At 39.8% G+C, this 21932-nt stretch overlaps 1 protein-coding gene across 2 annotated transcripts in view; it reads left to right on the top strand.

Moving 5' to 3' along the window:
• The window catches only part of gmps (guanine monophosphate synthase), a 48116-nt gene extending 38200 nt beyond the window's left edge, over positions 1-9916 (top strand). For both annotated transcript variants that reach the window (XM_073041062.1, XM_073041061.1), the window contains exons 12-16: positions 1680-1805; positions 3479-3594; positions 3693-3823; positions 6928-7100; positions 7622-9916. In XM_073041062.1, coding sequence (XP_072897163.1) covers positions 1680-1805; positions 3479-3594; positions 3693-3823; positions 6928-7100; positions 7622-7723 — 648 coding nt within the window. In that variant the 3' untranslated portion in view covers positions 7724-9916. The remainder of the gene's footprint in view (positions 1-1679; positions 1806-3478; positions 3595-3692; positions 3824-6927; positions 7101-7621) is intronic.
• The last annotated feature ends 12016 nt before the right edge of the window (positions 9917-21932 follow it).

Raw genomic sequence — 21932 nt, 5'->3', positions numbered from 1 at the left:
ATGTATTAACACTTGAGTGAACAGTTATCTCAGGTGATGTTTTGTTGTACTTGGCAAATTTGAGCAAACTGATCTGATATGTTTCGGGAGGCATGTTTGAAGAGCTTCTTTGCCTTTTTCTGTTATATTTAATACAGTGCAAAAATTCTAGCAGTTTATGGTGTATATTTATATTGCCATTAGTCATCCATAGCTTACCTTAACTTCCTAAAAATGTTGTGCTATTATTAGAAGAGAAGCTATGTCATTTTTAAACTGGGTGTGTATATCTGTCCAGTATTTAAGATGGAGGATGAAAGTAGGCTGATAAAGTGGTTTAAAAATATATTAACGACGTACTTAGTATAGAGATGGAGCATTAATAAAAGGGCTCAAGCAAAATTCTTAATATACTTTTTTGAACACGTTTGAAAAGTAAAATTCTTGTAGTATACCAGAATTTTACTAGTTTTACAAGGAAGGTCAAGGTTGTTGACGAATAAAGGACCTTAAAAAGTGACTTCACAGAATCATGGAGCAGCCTAGCATGGATACAGGCCCTTTGTCGCAACGAGTACATGTGAACCACAGTGCCTCCCAACTAGTCCTGATTCCCGCATGTGGCCCATATCCCTCCAAGTCCTGCCCATCAGAGTACTTCATAAATTATACTATTGTACCTGCCTCAACCACTTTATCTAGCAGATCATTCCATTTACCGACCACCACCTGCACGAACCTATACACTCTAATTTTGGGCTCCTCCACCCTTATTTATGCCTCATAATTATAAATATTCTCCTATGTTCCCTAGAATAAAGACCAGCCTCTCCCTTTAGACTGAATCAAAATCAGGTTTATTATCACTGATTTATGTTGTGGAATTTGTTTAGTGGCACCAGTAGGATGCAAAGACATAAAATTACTATAAGTTGTCTTTTAGGTCTTCTAGTCCTTGTATAGTCCCTGGCATTTCCTTGTATATCTTCTGTGCACTCTTCCAGTTTAATCACATCTTTTTTATAATAGTGACCAAGATTGTACACAGTACTCGAACTGTAGCCTCACCCATGTTGACTTGTACATGATGATGATTTCAATAAAATTGAGAAAATTGTTTTCTCCAGAGTGTGGGAGTTAATAACTTGAAACTGCTTGATACAAATAAAAATGAAGAGTGAAGAGAATCTTTCACTCCTTTGTTGTCAAGGTGTGAGATTGTAGCACTTTTTTTTGAAGAAAGTAATGCACCACAGACCATCTAATTCTGGAATCAAATTCTTTAATGTTAACTGCTGTGGAATTATAGGGTTCAGTTGCATATTATATGTAGAAGTTGAATATAGTGCAGTGGTTTGTTATTGGTGTAATATTCAGTTATGTGTAGCAGATGGGGAATATAAACTGGAGTAATTTTGTAATTCAATGGTATGGTTTGGTTGTGTATATATAGTATACTACACAAGTAAACCTGCTGCAGTCAGCAATAAGTTCTGGAACTTCAATTGTTTTTATGATCGGAGTCCTCTGAGTTGGCCAAGCAAGTCATTCAGTAAAGTCATTAGGGATATTTGGGACAACCAGTTGGATCCAAATCCGCTGAGCTGTTTCGTATATTCTTTCCTGAAAACAGCATAAAGATCATGTTTACAGAAACTAATGCAAAACTCTTACAGCATTTGTAATATGTTCTTGTACAGCCACACACTTTACTTCAGCGGGTCAAGTCCTGTACAACTGATGAAGAACAAGAAAAGTTGATGCAAATTACAAGTCTGCATTCGCTCAATGCCTTCTTGCTGCCAATTAAGACTGTTGGAGTGCAGGTTAGTAGTTTAAAATGGCTAAATTGACAAACTTTTCAAGGTTTTAATTTTTTTTAAACCTGTAGTTTAAACTGCCCTTTAGGTCCTCTAGTCCTTGTATAGTCCCTGACTTATACTTGTGTATCTTCTCTATACTCAACATAATTGTTCTGAAATTAGAAACATTTGAAGCTATTTCAATTTAATATCCCATCAATTTAAAAGAGCAAAGTAATCTGTGTAATGATTGAAGTACTGAGGCATTTGTGGGTCAAGTGGATCGAGATATTAGAATGGATTAGGTGATGCATGTCCTAGTGTGAGTGATACAGCTATCTTTGCAGTCTCTTGGGTGATGAAATAAAATAAACGGTTGCCAGTGCTGGTTCTGGGGATATGGCTGTTAAGACTTGTATTTTTGTCTGTGCTGAAGTTTGTGGTTAGGGTAGAATCATGATTCAAACGTTTTGATTAGAGGAGGATCCTATTGGAGTTGGCTCCTCCAGCTCTCTTAGTGATCATCCCTGACCAGGAAGGAAGTTATGCCTCTTACCACAAAAGGATCAGTTTGCTTCCTCAGTATAGGTTTGTCCCTTCCTTGGTCAGAATGGAAGCCGTCCTCCTTTGGCTAAATCCATAGATTTCGTAGTTACAGTGCAAAATTAGAACTGGCCATTGCCTATCCCAATGTTAAACTTAGGACAGGGGTGTTAGTGTCAAAACCCAAGTTTCTGAATGATAAATTGACATTAAAGTCTGTTATTGAAATTGTGAGCTTTGTGGTCCTGGTCATGGAAGTTGTATAGAGGTGTGGTGGTTGATTTTACTTTCATTTAATCTGGTTAGCTGTTGCACACTAATACCGCAGTGAACTGGTAAGTGAGACCTTGATCCAGTAGCAAGGGAGCCAAGTATCTTTAGTGGTAATGTCAAAGTAATTGTTGGCACCAATAATAAATTAACTAAAATAATTGGGCCCAGAACATGTGTGCTCTTAAGACTCAAGCTTTTTATGCACAAGGAGAACAGCATGGGCACCTGTTACCCAAGCTGTTCTGAAGTCTGAACCAAAAATTATTTTTATACAGAATTGGCTTATTGGTTACAGATGCTGATTATTGTAAATTGTTTGTTTGAATTCCTTACATGCAAGGTCGGTCACCATTCACAATCGAGGTATTAAAAGTCAATCGAAACTTCAAATGGACTGCCAGTGATATTTTGAAATTAATAAGGAGCCTTGGTTGTTGGGTATGTTTCACATCCTTCTGTTGTCTCGCCTGTCTCTGGCACCCCATATTGTGTAAAGGGATGCTGTGTTTTAGGAAGACTTTCTGGAAGCGTCTCACTGCAGAAGCCTTAGTTGTTTGGTTTGAGCACACACTGTCGTAATCAACTCATCCTATCTCTCTGTAGTAAGCAGAGGTGCCTCCAGCAGTCTCACTTCAAAGGTGTTGCTTAACTACAACTGCACCAGGCTTTTCTTGCATTAGAGTGACTTACACACTAAGCATATTCAATATAGAGACACTGGGGGCTTCTCAGCTTTGTGTGCACCCATTCTCGCACACCTATATTGAGGGGCTACTACTTGGAGCTATTTCAGTTTTAATTGCTTTCAAGGAAAAATAATCGTATTACCTATACAACTGGTTTTCCTGTTAACAGTAATTCTCTAAAAAAATTTTTTGCAGGGTGACTGCAGATCATATAGCTATGTTTGTGGTTTATCTAGTAAGGATGCACCACACTGGGATTCTCTCATGTTCTTGGCTAGGCTTATTCCACGAATGTGTCATAATATTAACAGGTATGTTTTAAATTTTAATAAATTATGGAAGTTATTGTTAGCTTCACAAAACAATTTATGTTTTTTTTACCAATTTTGTTATGTTAATGTTCTTTCAGAGCTGTGTACATTTTTGGACCACAGATCAGAGAACCCATTACAGATGTAACACCAACTTTTCTAACAACCGGAGTGCTTAGCACACTTCGGCAGGCTGACTTTGAGGCTCACAACATTCTTAGGGAATCTGGTAAGTGTGAGTGTTGGGCATTCTTAAATTTTATTTGTGAGTGAAAATTGCTAATGTTAATGAATATCTTTACTATTTCTATTGAATTAGTGTTCTGATTTTTCAGGGGATTTGTGTATGTGGAATAGAATATGTGGAAAAGAAATGTGTTATGGAAAGCGAGTAATATAGTAGGGGTAAGGATACTATTTCCTGCAACCATTAACCTGAGTTCTGCTGGGGTGAAGGACAGTTTTGGATGGAGAGAATTAGTCAGCAGTGAAAGATCCAGCTGCTGCGGTCCATCTAAGAACCCAACACATAAAATAACAAAACAATTTCTGCTGAAGGAAGATGAGCAGCTCAGGTTCAAGTTTATTATCATCTAACTATACATATATACTACCAAATGGAACAACGTTCCTCCAGCCAGTGTACACCCACAAAAGCGTATTATACACAGATAAAACAATATTACCATTAATAAGTTAATAAAATAAATTCAAAATACATGTAGTGTGCAGCACAAGTAAATACAGGCAGTCCCCGAGTTACGAACACCCGACTTACGAACAACCCGTACTTACAAACCGAGGAAGGAGAATGCCATCTGCCATTTTAAGTCATTGCCGTTGACACTGTGTTGAGTGTTTAACTTTGTATTTGGCTTAAAAATTTCTTAGTAAGATTCACCCTGACCCCCCCCCCAGTTCCAGTTGGCTGGTGGTGCAGTGAGATCAGCGCCAGGCTGGAGAAAGGAGGCTTCCGAGTTCGATCCAGTGACAGACTGCTCCCGTGCCGGGTTGATGTCGATCCAGTGACTCCCGTACCATCCGTGCCAGGTTGATATCGAGCTCACAACTCGACCTCGTAAAAAAAAAAACACTGCCACCTCCAGTTTAAATTCCCACGCGGAATATTGTGGATGATCAAATACCCAAACTCAGCACAGCCCCCACTTGTCCCATTCAGCCTGTCTCAGTGCGGTGGTCGTTAGGACCCAGCGGAGCTTGGGACCTGACGCCCGCAGTGTTTCTGTTCCATTGACGGGAAGCGATCGCGATTGAAAATAAAGTGGAAATAATAAAGCGTTTGGAAAGAGGTGAAACGCAATCGGTCATTAGAAAAGCGTTAGGCTACAGTCAGTCAACAATCGGAACAATTTTAAAGGATAACGGATAAAGTGATAATAATGGAGCACGTGAAAAGCCCTGCCCCGATGAAAGCTACAATATTACTAAGCAACGCAGTGGTTTAATTATTGGAGTACATACGTTTCTTAAGTTTTATATGCATAGAAAGGTAAAATATATATTCAGACAAACGTTTGACTAACTGGCGCTAAATAATACAGGATGTACTTGTTCCGACTTAAATACGGACTCAGGAACGGAACTCGTACGTAACCCGGGGACTGCCTGTAGGTAACAGCTCCCTGTCTTAGTGCTGAGACCTTAGTGGTTTCGTGGTATTTATCACTCATAACCTGAAGGAAGAAGCTGTTACCTCGTCTGCCGGTCCTAGTCCTGATGCTCCTGTACCTCCTTCCTGACGGTAGTGGTTCATAGAATTTGGGTTGAGTGGTCAGGGTCCTCAACAGTGCCTTGAGCCCTTCCTTATACACTGTCACACACAGAGGAGAGGGAGATCCTGATGATTCTTGTGAAATCTTTTGCTATCCTTTGTAGGATCTTGCAGTCAGGTGCCTTGCAGCTTCTGCATCACACAATGATGCAGCCAGACAGGCACTCAATAGTGTTCCTGTCAGAACCATTGATGTGCAATGGAGAGTGGTTGTCCTGTGCCTTACTGAAGATCACAATTGTCTCTTGTCTACCACCATATGATAAGCCTCTCTACCTCCTCTCTGTAGGGCAATTCCTCATTATTGCTGATGAGGTTTACAGAGAGGGGTATTGAGTCCCAATGAGGACAATTTATCCACCTCCTTCTGAGGCATCATTGTGTTAAACACAGTTGAAGTCAATGAGCAACAATGTATGAGACATTGTTTTCTAGGTAGGACAGGATGAAGTGGATGACTGGGGCTATGGCGTTACTATGCCGATTTGAGCGGTTGGTGAACTGGAAAGGATCCAGTGTAGCTGGAATGTGGGATTTTATATGATCCATTACCAGCTGCTCAAAACACTTCATAACTGTTTAAGTCGGTGTCACTAGGCGGTAATTATTTAGGCTATTAACTGCCACCCCTTGGGCAGGGACTATGGAGTATTTTAAAGGTATTAAAGAAGCCTGTTAAGACCTGTTAGCTGGGCTGCACAGTCCTTCAGTGCCTGACCAGGTATGTTGTCCAGCCTCAGAGCTTTATAGAGTTTTTCCCTAGCTAGGATCCTCTTCACCTCAGCTGCAGCCAGGCAGGGTGCCTGTTCCTTGGGGAGATGGGGCTTTCCTCGATGTCATATCATTCATTACATCAAATCGTGCATATCAGCCTATCAGGAAGGGAGACATCACTGTTAACGCGCTAAATGGATCTGTAATCTATTATGATTGTATACCTTGCCACATCCACTGCATGTCCCTGGTGTCACAAAGATGTCTGAAGTTTTGTGAGTACTTACTCTGTCTTCCCGATGGCTGGGATGCAAATTAGAAAGCAAAACCTCAAACAATGGATTACAGCCTGAAGCACCTGCATGCTGGTGTACGTTTTGAAGGTTGATGAGATAGATATGGTTGTGATTTCAAAGTCAAGCAACATCCTCTACACCCACTCCATCACTAACATACCTTTCCTACGGTGTTGTGACTGATCGCACGCAGTCATCCAGCAAAGGTCTGGCAGATGTTTTGTAAAGTTGGGAATATAACCCCCCGTTTTTATATTTAATGCCCTGACCAATGAAAGTGGGTTTCCCATAACCTCACTATCTACCATGTTTGATGATGAAAGCATGATGGCAGTGTGGTTTGTGAAGAGAATTCAAAGTGCTTTGGGCGAGCAGAATGTATATGGATAAGAGCTTGTAATATTTGTGTTTTGGCTTTGAACAATAGCTAAAAATTAACTCAATACTGATTACGTTGACTTGAGTATACTCAATATCTGCAAATAATCTAACTGTAGCCACATTGAAACATAATGCCTCAAATGTTTGTAGGTTTCTCTGGAAAAGTTAGTCAGATGCCAGTTATTTTAACTCCATTGCATTTTGACCGCGATCCACTCCAAAAACAACCATCCTGCCAGAGATCTGTAGTTATTCGGACCTTCATTACCAGTGATTTCATGACTGGCATTCCAGCAACTCCTGGTAACCACATTCCTGAAGAGGTGAGATTTGAATTTTGTTTAGATACACCCTCGAAGATGTTTCTTGATAAGTATTATTGAATATAAATATTTTCTTTCATGATTTGATGCTGACGTTAACATGGCATTTAATTATATTTGTTCAGTAAATTTTCTCTTGTTTTATCCACTGAAATTTCATTATCCTTTCGGGTAGATACAAACAGCTAATTTGGTTTTGAAATGGTTGTTCTTCAAATGCAGAGAATTAATGAGTGTAAGTGAACTTTTCAATCATGACTAAGGCTAATCCTGTTTCTACCAGGATCATCTAGTAAGTAACTACTGGTACCAGGAGCATTCTGTTTAGGGATAGTATTTCATGTGTTACCTTGGTAAATCAGTCAAGAAAGCCATTTACAAATTAATTCCATTCAAGTTTAATTGTCATTTAACCATATATGAATACATCCAAATGAAACAGCATACAGCAAATGAAATGCATACAAGTGTTTCAAATGCTTTTCAATGCTATTATTAAAGCTTCTTCCTGTAATTACCAGGTTATTTTAAAAATGGTGCGAGAGATCAAGAAGATACCTGGAATCTCCCGTGTCATGTATGACTTGACCTCAAAACCACCTGGAACCACGGAATGGGAGTGAATAAAATAATTTCTTTCTCTGAACACATTCCCAATATTAAGAGTACAGTGAAAGTGTAAATGGAGCTGATACTTTGCACTTTTTTTTTGTTAAAGCCTCACCAACCTTGGAGCCTTATATGTAATTCATTGTTGTGCAAGGACACATTTTGGTGGGCTAAGGATATGTTGGGGTAAATGAATTTAGCATCAGATTATCCTGGTAAGATGGTTCAGTTTTTGATGTGTTTTGGTGTCCTCTAAATTATTTTCATACTCTTAAAATTAATTTCATTTACAGTACATTTACTTAAGCCATTGCCATTGTGTCATTGCAAAGCTCAGTTATTGGTGTGACCAATTTTCTTCTTGATCAGATTCATTACAAGTATTTTGCCAAATAAAAGATTGTTTTGATAAAATTTAAGCGTGTCCCAGTCTATATAAAATTCTTGATGGCTTATCATTGCATTGTTCTAGATGAACAGGTTACTTACTAGCTGATGACCTGATGAAGGGTCTTGACCCAAAACATTGATTGCTTATTCCTTTCCATAGATATTGCCTGACTTGCTGAGTTCCTCCAGCATTTTGTACAAAGTTACCAGCTGTTTGGTTTTTATCAGTATGATCTTGGAAGTGACTGAAAAGAATGCACTTCTGACTTTATTGGGCTATTGAACTTCTGAAGTGTTTTATTTTTGCCAAAAATCCTGAACACATACATGTTTTAGGAAGTATATTAGCAGCTAACTTTATTGTAATGTACATATTTCCTAATTTGGGTGAACAAATATATATTTGATGTATAAGAGGATTAGCATTTTCCAAAAGCAGCCTTTTTAATGTATCATTTGACAATTTTACATCTATTTTATGAACTGAACTACTATTTCATTCTGTGAAATAATTTCACTTTGATACCTATCTTGATAAGTTTATTAACATAATACATGTGCTAATTGTTTGTTGCCTTAATTTGATCACTTGCATATCCCAATCAGAATTTGTAATTTATTGTAAACTTTGTCAAATTAATGAACTGATCAGTTAGTTTTGAAATTTCCATGCAGCATTAACTTTGTTATTAACATAATGGAAAGGATTTCTTGTTTTGAGTTTACTACTGAAGTATTCATGAAAATCTAGTCTGTTTTGGCAGAATTCCAATTGTTTGCCCTCCGCAATAGCTATCAATTTGTCATAAGCAGAATTTGGCAAGTTAAAAAATCCATCTACTTGGATGCTTCTATGCATTATTTAACCTAAATTGTGTTTATGCATATATAAAAGTTAATGCAATTAAAATATTAAGAACTTGTGTAGCTAAATTTTGTGACTCTAAATCTCTAAGATACAGACTTGTAAGTAGATAAATTGTTTATTTAAGTTGCTTTAGCATTCACCTGCTTGAGAAAGCAGAACCAGCACCAAAGACTTTATTTATGAGGTAATTTTCAGTTTACTTCAGTTTGTAGTTACTGCAAGTGTTTGTACGTCACTGTAAAAATCAGTAATTTCATGCCAATATGTCTGAACAATCTGACAACCATGTTGTTGAAACTGCCATTTTATAACAGCTAGGTTATTCATTATGCTTTGGATGCAAAAGTTTTTATTTTGGGTAGGTATAGGGAATCATGATTTGTATTATGGCTGCAAGAGGTTATTCATCCAAAAAGGCCTTGTTTAAAATTTCTGGTATAGTTCCTTAAAAACAAAATGCCTAAATCACAGCATTTGTCAGTACTCCTGTCAGTTTTTCCCTCTCTAGTTGGTTACTTGTTCAAATTTTATAGTAGGCACAAAGTCAGAATTTTGTATTCAAGTGGTATGTCACCAGTGTTTAAGAAAAATGTAAGTTCAAGTGAGTGAAACGATCATTAAAAATGATTGACCAACAATTTTGTTCTGGGATCTACATATTAAATAATTAAGTGAAACAAACTGCTTTCTATTCATGAACCAGATGGGCATAAAGCAAGAAAATGATTATTTTTGAAGTAAGAGTCAAAGGCATACATTCATTTTGCACCTTTGCTGGAAATGAGATCTGTTGGTCAACATGGCAAATAACTTGTGACTTAAGTCAGTGTATAAATATGTATAGGTGCTGCTGTAAATATTTTTAGTAATTCATTTTATTGCATGCATATTTCCTATCTACAGATTATGTTTATTGTTGCATCTCAATAAAGTATAGTATTAAAATGTTTTGAATGTCTTTCCTTGCAAACTTATTAATAAAGTGCTGAATACCTTAGAAATTAGTTCCCCATCCAGCCCTTTGTTTTTGTTATTAGAGCATAGAACAGTAAATCACAGAAATAGTTTCTTCAGCACAAAATAAAAAAAAATTCTCTTCTATTGCTACATGATCCATATGCTTTCATTCCCTGCGTATCCATGTGTATCTAGTGGCATCTTAAAACATCTCTATCATGTATTTCCACCACTCACCAGGCACTTACCTCTGTGTTTAGATTATTTTTTGAAAACTGCCCCACATCTCCTTTAACCCTTCTCTCCACCTTACTTTCATGACATTTCTATCCTACAGTTAAAGATTCTAGCTGTGTTCCCTATCTGTGCCTCTCATAGCATTATAACTTCTAACAGCACAAACTTGTTCAAGCTTCCTTTGTTCATACCCTCCAATCCAGGAAACATTATGATAAACCTCTTCTGTGCCCTTTCCAAAGCCTTCACATTCTTCCTGTAATGGGGCAACCAGAATTGCACAGATTACTTCAAGTGAGGTCAAACCAAAATTTTGATAATGTTTGGCCAAAATTCCTATTTTGCATATTTTGAAAAATTGCTCCTTGGTCCATGGTTTATTTACACTACTTTAATAGCACCACATTTTGTCTGTCTGAATAAGCTATCCTTTATTCTAAGACGTCTGGTCAAATCACTAATGTTCTCCATAATGTGACTGCCTCCTTGCTTTCCTGAGCACCATGCATCCAGGAATATGTAGAACCCGTTCTTTTAGCTAGATTGTTATTGCCCTGTTAACACATATTTTGGTTACTGCTCAGCATGGTAATGAGTTTATTAATATCCATAGTGTTTTCTGAAAGCTGGTGATCATGTTGCTCATTCGTCACCCTGTGTGTTTCTGCAGGTGACTAGCAAATTGATACCTACCTTCAACCATCTGGTAGTTCTTATGAGGGGGTTATTAATGTGTGCTAGATTTCCAGGTAGGATGGGAAGCTGATGAGAGGAACATTGCAAATGACACTCATTATTTTGTAGGTTTTGACCACAGGTAGAATGATCCAACAGGATTTTATCTAACTTGTATTTGGGGTATTTTTTTCTCTATGCTCCACTTCCGTATTTAGCTTAGAAGTGGTCTAATTTGTTATTGCCAAATCTGCTGCATGTTCTTTGTCCTGCAAAATTACAGTCAACTCATGACATGACTTGCAAGCTGATTTTTGACTAGAGTTTTGATTTGCTGCTTTTGTCCTCAATTCTCAAGTTTGGTGGTAATACTAATGTTTTTGGAAGAAGTCTGTATATGGATGTTTAATTATGGGCAAGTTAGTAAACAAACAATAATTTCATAATCCTGACAAAGGTGCTCTGACCTTAAGTGGTGAGGAGGGCCAAGGCAACTGACTTTTCCACCCTGTTTGTCTCTTCCACTGTTCAGTACTGCCTCTCAGCCCATTCTACCTTTGGGATCTAAAGTTTAAATTGCTTTCTCCAGAACCAGAACTCAGACATCTGCTGTACAGGTTCAGGGAACTCATCAAGCTTCTGAATAACTTCATGGCGGCTGGTGGGTTTGAAAGCGCCATGCCATTTCAACTTGCCTACTAGAACAACAATGACCATTGGAATTGGCAAACACATCCTGAGAGATCAATAACAATCCTAACCATCCTGGTTTTTGGCTATTAACTATTCTGCAATTGCCCCAACAAACATTGATTGCCCTAATGGTTTAGATCAGGGGTGTCAAACTCATTTTAGGTCACGGGCCGGATTGAGCAAAATGCAGCTTCATGCGGGCCGGATCAGTCGGACGCGTGCGAACGCAGCTTTCATTACCTCCGTTTTTTCAGCCTGCTCTCATGTGTCTCAGTCTCTGCTATAACTACAAAGTGTTTCACTTCACAAATTCCGTTTCTTATGAAGAAGACTGCCGAATAAACACTAAAAATCCTGAAAACCTGGTACCTGAATAAACAGCATTAGCCATATCATACGCCATAGGCGCTTCGATTATTGGGGCCAGCTTTAATAGTAATTAGCTATTATCTCGCAGGCCAAAGATAATTCCACCGCGGGCCGGATTTGGCCCGCGTGCCTTGAGTTTGACATATATGGTTTAGATCATCCTTCACAGCCATCTGCAGTGCATTTCACTGCAATGGTAGCATATACATAAAACCAATGGAGCCATGGAACAGGCAGGCATGTGGATGTTGGGCACTAAGAACGCTGAAATTGATATTTTTAAGTTACCTGTTGTCATTATTGGATGTATAAATACAGTTCGTAACCTTGATTTCGTATGATTTTTGTATTCATCAACAGTGGTTAAATGGACACTGAGCCAAGCAACTGCAGTATTTGGATAGAATTGGAATTGCAAAGTGGAATAGGGATTTTGTTTCACTCCAAAATTGTGGGCATTGCTGGCAAGATCGACATTTTATGCTATTTAACTGGTTGATAGCTGGTGAAAGTACTCTATCGGTGATGTCTAGTTATGAGTTTTGGGATTTAGATCCATAAAAAAAAAGAATGGCAACATTTTTAAGGCAAATGTATAATTTGGCATGTGGAATTTGCAGGCTGTTGTCTATTACATATGCTGCCCTTGCCCTTTAAGATGAGTAAGGTTGCAGATCTTACAAGTGGTATTAGAGAAGCCTCTCTATTTTATACTATATAGTGTTTGTGAACAATGGTCGACACTTCAAACCATCATCTTATTAAGATGATGGTCATGTAATCTCTATACACATTGTAGTCTGAAAAGTTCTAGAGGTGGCCTGTGAAGAATAAATTACATGCACTTGGTTTGAGCTTCATGGTCCAAGTATACACTCTACAATGAACTTTGTTAGAAGTTTGTTGAGATTATTGAGAACATATACATCACAAATCATACTTAGTGCCGGCAAAGTTTGTTGTGAATAAAAAGGCAAGCCAAATAAGTCAAAGTGAAAGATGGTATAAAACTGCAATCCAGCAGAAAGCTTGATAGTTACAACAAATACCAAATCCTATCCATTTGCTCATGAAATGAATGGAGTTTTTATTTAAATTAGACTATCAAAGCACAGCATGAGGATGAAAATAATTAATAAGGTGCTAATGGGTAAAGAAAAACAGCAAAATATTTCATTCCAGTACAAGAACAGCTATTCAACTTTGGTGCATTTTTAATTTTGCTTTTGTTTCAGATTAATTGACTACATACAGTTGCAAGTTACAAAGTGGTTTAGATCCAACTGGGCATTCAGTATAGTCACCTCTTTGAAAATTTCAAGGCAATAGTGTAAGTGCAGAATATAACACAATGACAAAAAACACTGGTGGGAGCTCTGACATTGTCAGCGGCAGGTAAGTAGAACAAAAACTTGGTTTGACGCAAAACTATTACTGTTTTAGGAATCATTTGGTGTTTTGGTTTGAAGCAGCAAGCTACTTAAATTGGTCTACATGTAGGGATAAATAAGTACATTGTAAGTGGAATTTAAGACAAACATCATTCTATTAGAAAGGATATAATTACTGTTGTAACCACAGAAGGAAGTTTTGTATAACATTGAAGGTGAGCAATGTGAGGAATATATTTTAAATAACACACTCCATCATTGATACAAGAATACTTACTAAGATAAAGGTTAATGAAGACTTCACAGTGAATATTGATATACAAGAGACTGCTCCATTGAGCAAAGAGTTGTGCATTACCTGAGGATTAATGAGATGTCTTTAGCAATGAGCCCTATAAAGAACATATTCTGCAGTGGTATTGACACTATTCATTCAAATGGTATGTGTGGTTCTCTATGGGGGCAAAAAAATCTACCAATAATTGGCTGAAAGTTTAGGGTGGATTGGAAATCGTATTTGGTATGAATACTTTGAGACCATGTTTGAAGATAAATTCAGACCATAGACCTCTATCTTTTATGTACTAGAAATGCAGATAGATTAAGAGTTAAGCAAAATGGAGCAGTTTTAGTGAAAGTAGCACAGACCCTTTCAGTAATACGCAATCTAAGGAAGAAAATATCAGTTTCTGCAAGAAATGATGCTGTGTGGGGTTGGGCTCTATTCATGCAGCCCTGATGGCATTCTGTTTGCAACGACTATGCAAGAGGAAATCTCGTCATAGTGCCCAGAAGACTTCAATTTAATTTCAAACTTAGAAGCAGGAAATGAGACTTCACACAGAAAGGAAAATTATTTAACTATGAGTAGATGAAACCAGGCTGCAGCCAGTTAAAGAGAAACTGAGGTACCAGTTTCAATACCACAGTTTCATACCACGGTACCAGTTTCTGAGGTATCAATACCAAAAAAATCCCAGATGTGTTCCTAATTATTTCTCTGGAAAATCTATGTCACAGTGTGACATATGGGTAGAAAGACTGGCACAGGATAAAGGATATTTACAATCGGTTATAGCAGTAAGTCCTTGCTGAACTATGACAACAGCAACAGTTCACTTGATTGTGAAAGTTCTAGCAATAAAGATGAGGCAGTAATTAGCAACAGAAATCCTATTACTTACATGTTACACACACTGACCAATTGTGGAAAGTAACTAGGTTTGGACAGAGTGCAAGTATTAGTATTTATGTTTTGTGTTATACTGCATGTCTTCACCAGTTCTTGTTTGGCAGACCATTCACATCAGTTACTGACCACAACCACATGCCAGTTGATTTTCTTATCCCATGATAGCATAGAAACATAGAAAATAGGTGCAGGAGTATACCATTCGGCCCTTCGAGCCTGCACCGCCATTCAGTATGATCATGGCTGATCATCCAACTCAAAACCCTGTACCTGCTTTCTCTCCATACCCCCTGATCCCTTTAGCCACAAGGGCCATATCTAACTTCCTCTTAAATATAGCCAATGTTTCCACAGAGAATTCCACAGATTCACCACTCTCTGTGTGAAGAAGTTTTTCCTCATCTCGGTCCTAAAAGGCTTCCCCTTTATCCTTAAACTGTGACCCCTCATTCTGGACTTCCAGAAGCTAGAATGTAGAGAGGGGCCATCCTACATTAAGTCATTTGCTGTACAACATTCAGTTCTATTCATAATTCCTCAAAGAATGAGACAGTCCATGACTGCATGCAACAAGACCAAGACATTTCAGGCATGTTTGATATGTAGGACAGCAGAGTGCTAGGCAATGATCACCTTGCAAGTAATGCAGGCATCTTAAAAATGATTAATAAAATATTCATTATGAAGAAGCTACATTAACATGAATTCTATAAATTGCATTGGATGTAGTTTTACAAAAGGATTTGATTATTATTGTTAATAAGTATAACTCAACTCTTTATCTGTACATTGCTCTAATTTCAATTCTGTTTCCTAGGAATTCATCTCTGGTGAGTGGAAATGAAGGAGATATAGAGAAGAACCAGCACATCTTACTCTTCCTCAGAAATTCAATTTTATTGACTCGGTGAAATGAATTTGAGAGAGACAATGCAATATGTTCCTACTGCAATTATAGCCAATTAACTACAATTGCCCAGAATTTCTAGGCAGCATCTCTGAAATTATTTAGGTGTATTTATTATGTTAATCCAGAAGTCGGAGTAACCCTGGGTTCTATCAACAACTGCTCAGGTGATTGTAGATTCAAAGATTTCTTTCACACCTGGGAGTGAATCATTAGATTCTGGAATGGTTCCAGAGGATTGGAAAAGTGCAAATGTCACTCCACTCTTTAAGAAGAAAGGGAGGCAGAAGGAAACAAATTACAGGCCAGTTAGCCTGAGGCCCAAAGTCAGCATTGTTTCTTTAAGGAGAAATCTTGCCTGACAAATCTGTAGGAATTCTTTGAAAAATTTATGCTCCCAAGTTCATGCCTAATAACATCACATTTCCCCTTACCCCAATTAAACATTTTCCCAAATTGTCTGCTCCTATCCCTCTCCAGCACTATGGTGAAGGAGTTAGAGTTGTGGCCACTAGCTCCAAAATACTCTCCCACTGAGAGATTTGACAACTGACCAGGTTCATTTCCCAATACCAGATCAAGTACAGTCTCTCCTCTTATTGGCTTATCTACATATTGTGCCAAGAAACCTTCCTGAACACACCTAACAAACTGCACCCCATCTAAACCCCTTGAGTTAAGGAGATGCCAATCAACATTAGGAAAGTTGATATCTCCCATCACAACAACCCTATTAATATTGCACCATTCCAGAATCTGCCTCCCTATCTTCTCCTCAATATCCCTGTTACTATTGGGGGGTTGTATAAGAAACACCTAGAAGAGTTATTGCCCCTTTCTTGTTTCAGACTTCCACCCACACTGACTTAATAGTCCCCCTCCTCCCGTGACTTCCTTCCTTTCTGCAGCCATGACACTATCCCTAATTAGTAATGCCACGCCCCCATTTCTTTTGCCTCCCTCTCTGTTCTTTTTGAAACATCTAAAACCTGGCACACCCAGCAGCCATTCCTATTTCTGGCCAGAACGTTATACTTCCCACCGAAGATAGGGAATAGGAATTTTTTTGAACCCTCAGCAAACAAGTTGTTGAAAATCTTTGTAAAAATTATGTCAAATAAACAATGATTTCCTGTAATCATTGGAAAGCCAGACTTAATTGTTTCCCTCTGGATTCCATCTTACTATTATCATGATTATTAAATTGAATACATGTGGATATTACAATACCAATTTATAACTCCCGGCAGTATTTGGATCACACTTCCAGTTTATAATTTACCATTACTCAAATGATTTCTTAACTGTAATTCCATATATTAAAAATTTCACAATTCTCTTTCATTTCATCTCAACTACTTTTCAAATCCTGAACACAGTGAAACTGAATTCTATAGAACTATCAGAAAACAATTTAGTAAAAACATTTTGGAAACAATTGTAAACTATTCAGAGAACAAATAGGCAAAGTACATACATTAGCAGGGTAACAATTTGATCCAGGTTTAAGACACAACCAGGAATCGATGAGCCAAATCGGCTCAAGTCATCAAAAGCATCTTGGTACTTGTGAGTAGAGTATGCACAACTATAATAGAAAAGAAAATAATCTAGAAGTTTTGTTAAAGTCAGATATAGAAAAAAATAGAAGTGAGCAAAGGAGAAATAATTGGAAAAGTCTTTGGAATGGAATTAGACAAGATGAAACATGTTGAGAAACAGAGTCAGCAAAGAGAAAAGGTCATGTGAGCAACAATTAAAAGCTTACATGATATCAAATGGCTAAGGTGCAGAAATTAGACTAAATTAATTATGCTTTCTCATTCCCATATTCCTTATAGCTTGAAATAATTCATTTTGTCATTACTTCTGATAAAATGGTAAAAGTGAAACAGTCAGCCATGCTCACAGAACAAGTAGACACACATTTATGAGGACTATGTGTAAGAGTTTATTCTGAGTCTATTGCTGGTAGAGGACAATTGAACAATGTATATATGTTCTATATATTTTTGTGGAGTTCAGTGAATTATTGTAACTTTTGGTATATAAATTGGTTTTCTAGGAAGTTTTTCGGGGGGAGGTGCAGTGTTCTGGGGACCCATGCTGCAGGTTTGGGAGCAGTTGTTATCCTGCAGCCTTTGGGCTCCTGGATGTGCTTCACTTGCCACAGTTCTGAAGGAGCTCTGCGGTTGTCACTCACTTTTGGAGACTCTGCAGTTCATGCTCCATGCGTGTTTTATTTACTTTTTTTCTACTATTTGTGCACTTGAACTGGCATTCAGCTCACTACTCTGCAAGGTTTACCCACTGCAGTGCTAAACTGACTCTTCAGGTATGGCCTGTAGCCATTGGGCTCCTCGACCGTCTTCACTCACCTCAGCATGAAACTTGCTCTGTGACTGTTGACTCACTTTTGGGGACTCTGTGGTTAACTTGTTACATACGCCCATTAGGGTACATTCTCAGACACCTTATGAGGTATCCGTAGCCTTCAGCCAGGAGCAGATGTCATCAGGTGGTTCCCAACCTTCACAGAGTGTTTTGACCCTTAACCATGACACTGTCCAGTTGGTGGACTGGCAGTGGTGGCCAAATCACTGCCCATTTGCTCCTGGCTTCCAGCTTCCCTGCTCTCTCCTACTCCAAATCCAACAAGGGGCTTGTTTTGTCTCTTCCCCTATCCTACGAGCTGCTTGTTTTTTGCTCCTTTTGTCCAGGCCCAGAGCTGACAACAACCACCATGCTGATTTGGCTGGGAAACCTCTGTAGCCAATCTCCACAGGGAACAACCATGCCTGCCATCCCTTCTCTTTGCACTCCTGCACTAAGGGCTGGTACTTCAAGGCCTTTCTCTCGTGGGCCTCATCCCATTGCTCCTCCCACGACACTGTCAGCTCAACCAGAATTATTTTCCCGTCTTCAGTTGACCACAATACAACGTCCGGGCGGGAGGTTGTGTGCACCACCTCTGGGAATTGCAGCCTCCTTCCCACATCGACCCTCATCTCCCACGACCTGGCGGATAGCAGCAGATTTGGCTTTGGTAGTTTGGTTACAAAAGACCTGGCTCCTCCTTTTGGAGGAGCTTCTTTTGGAAGGCAGATTTTGGACAGGTGCAAAAATAACGGTTGTTATCATGGGTGACTTTAACTTCCCTAATATTGATTAGTTCCAAGGGTTTAAATGGGGCAGAGTTTGTTAAGTGTGTCCAGGATGGATTCCTGTCACAGTATGTTGACAGGCCGACTAGGGGGAATGCCATACTAGATCTAGTATTAGGTAACAAACCGGGTCAGGTCACAGACCTGTCAGTGGGTGAGCATCTGGGGGACAGTGATCACCACTCCCTGGCCTTTAGCATTATCATGGAAATGGATAGAATCAGAGAGGACAGGAAAATTTTTAATTGGGGAAGGGCAAATTATGAGGCTATAAGGCTGGAACTTGCGGGTGTGAATTGGGATGATGTTTTTGCAGGGAAATGTACTATGGACCTGTGGTCGATGTTTAAGGATCTTTTGCAGGATGTTGGGGATAAATTTGTCCCGGTGAGGAAGATAAAGAATGGTAGGATGAAGGAACCATGGGTGACAAGTGAAGTGAAAAATCTAGTCAGGTGGAAGAAGGCAGCATAAATGAGGTTTAGGAAGCAAGGATCAGATGGGTCTATTGAGGAATATAGGGTAGCAAGAAAGGAGCTTAAGAAGGGGCTGAGAAGAGCAAGAAGGGGGCATGAGAAGGCCTTGGTGAGTAGGGTAAAGGAAAACCCCAAGGCATTCTTCAATAATGTGAAGAACAAAAGGATGCAGGAGTAAAGGTAGGACCAATTAGAGATAAAAGTGGGAAGATGTGCCCGGAGGCTGTGGAAGTGAGCAAGCTCCTGAATGAATACTTCTCTTTGGTATTCACCAATGAGAGGGAACTTGATGACGGTGAGGACAATATGAGTGAGGTTGATGTTCTGTAGCATGTTGATATTAAGAGAGAGGAGGTGTTGGAGTTGTTAAAATACATTAGGATGGATAAGTCCCTGGGGCCTGATGGAATATTCCCCAGGCTGCTCCACAAGGCGAGGGAAGAGATTGCTGAGCCTCTGGCTAGGATCTTTATGTCCTCGTCCATGGGAATGGTACCGGAGGATTGGAGGGAGGTGAATGTTGTCCCCTTGTTCAAAAAAGGTAGTAGGGATAGTCCCGGTAATTATAGACCAGTGAGCCTTACGTCTGTGGTGGGAAAGCTGTTGGAAAAGATTCTTAGAGATAGGATCTATAGGCATTTAGAGAATCATGGTCTGATCAGGGACAGTCAGCATGGCTTTGTGAAGGGCAGATCGTGCCTAACAAGCCTGATAGAGTTCTTTGAGGAGGTGACCAGGCATATAGATGAGGGTAGTGCAGTGGATGTGATCCACATGGATTTTAGTAAGGCATTTGACAAGGTTCCACACAGTAGGCTTATTCAGAAAGTCAGAAGGCTTGGGATCCAAGGAAGTTTGGTCAGGTGGATTCAGAATTGGCTTGCCTGCAGAAGGCAGAGGGTTGTGGTGGAGGGAGTACATTCAGATTGGTGGGTTGTGACTAGTGGTGTCCCACGAGGATCTGTTCTAGGACCTCTACTTATTGTGATTTTTATTAATGACCTGGATGTGGGGATAGAAGGGTGGGTTGGCAAATTTGCAGACGACACAAAGGTTGGTGGTGTTGTTGATAGTGTAGAGGATTATCGAAGATTGCAGAGAGACATTGATAGGATGCAGAAGTGGGCTGAGAAGTGGCAGATGGAGTTCAACTTGGAGAAGTGTGAGGTGGTACACTTTGGAAGGACAAACTCCAAGGCAGAGTACAAAGTAAATGGCAGGATACTTGGTAGTGTGGAGGAGCAGAGGGATCTGGGAGTACATGTCCACAGATCCCTGAAGGTTGCCTCACAGGTAGATAGGGTAGTTAAGAAAGCTTATGGGGTGTTATCTTTCATAAGTCGAGGGATAGAGTTTAAGAGACGTGATGTAATGATGCAGCTCTATTAAACTCTAGTTAGGCCACACTTGGTGTACTGTGTCCAGTTCTGGTCGCCTCACTATAGGAAGGATGTGGAAGCATTGGAAAGGGTACAGAGGAGATTTACCAGGATGCTGCCTGGTTTAGAGAGTATGGATTATGATCAGAGATTAAGGGAGCTAGGGCTTTACTCTTTGGAGAGAAGGAGGATGAGAGGAGACATGATAGAGGTGTACAAGATATTAAGAGGAATAGACAGAGTGGACAGCCAGCGCCTCTTCCCCAGGGCACCACTGCTCAGTACAAGAGGACATGGCTTTAAGGTAAGGGGAGGGAAGTTCTTGGGGGATATTAGAGGAAGGTTTTACACTCAGAGAGTGGTTGGTGTATGGAATGCACTGCCTGAGTCAGTGGTGGAGGCAGTTACACTAGTCAAATTTAAGAGACTACTAGACAGGTATATGGAGGAATTTAAGGTGGGGGGTTTATGTGAGGCAGGGTTTGAGGGTCAGCACAACATTGTGGGCCGAAGGGCCTGTAATGTGCTGTACCATTCTATGTTCTATGTTCTTTGATGAAGATGATGGCCTTCTTCAAATCTGTGCCAACCGTCCTCTTCTTGCATTTCTCTTGCTCTAATGTGTCAGCAAGAGCCAGCAGCACCTTATCATGATGCCACCTGTATCATCCTTGAATTAGAGCTGTTTTACACCCAGACAGTATATGAGCCAGTGTCCCCTTTTGACCACAGAGCTTATAGTTCGGGTCCTCTTTCATCCTCATGTACAGATGTAATGGCAAAAGGAAGATTGTCATATGCGGATCACCAGAGGAAGGAAATACGGAAGGGCTCCAGTCTCCATAACTCTGCCCATGAGATCTTGCACTTGGGCAGATCCCATTTTGTCCAGGCACCCTGGGACACTTGTTCCACTGCCTTTGACATCTGCTTCTCTTCCTCAGGGATCCGTACTTCTACCTGTACCATGTCTCGCCTCTTCCTTGTGCTTGCGTTTCCCCTCTGCTGGAAGTGAACTGAGCCTAGGTCTTTCCACCCAACACAGGGGTTGCCAATGATATCTCACAGCTTCAGAGAACACACTGCCTGCTCTACTACTGCTTTGGCTGCCCACTTGCACCCAGATCTGGTTGTAACGTCTGCTTGCTTTACCAGGTCGTCTTTGGAATCTCTCAAGCTTAATAAGGCTCTGCATTTAGCCACCTTCAGTTCCTCCACAACAGATGATGGGGGAAGCTGCAATTGCCCGGATCGCATATAGAGGCCCACTGAGGAGAAGCCTGGGGGAACTCCTAACCATCTTCGCAGGTGCTTGTTGGTTTTTCTCTCGATGCCCTCTACGGCAGTCATGGGGAACTCATAAAGTGTGGCGAGCCAGAGAAGCCTGGGCAGAAGGCTGTATTGGTACAGCCTGGTCTTAAATTTACCGGGAAGTCCGGATTTGTCGATCTTCTTAAGCCATTTGTCTGTCTACTTCACAGCATTGGTGACGTTGGCCCCATCTGTCAGTGATGCATTAACCCAC

The sequence above is a fragment of the Hemitrygon akajei genome, chromosome 3, assembly GCF_048418815.1.
Source record: "Hemitrygon akajei chromosome 3, sHemAka1.3, whole genome shotgun sequence".
Lineage (NCBI taxonomy): Eukaryota > Metazoa > Chordata > Chondrichthyes > Myliobatiformes > Dasyatidae > Hemitrygon > Hemitrygon akajei.
This window is presented reverse-complemented; position numbering and strand designations above follow the sequence as displayed.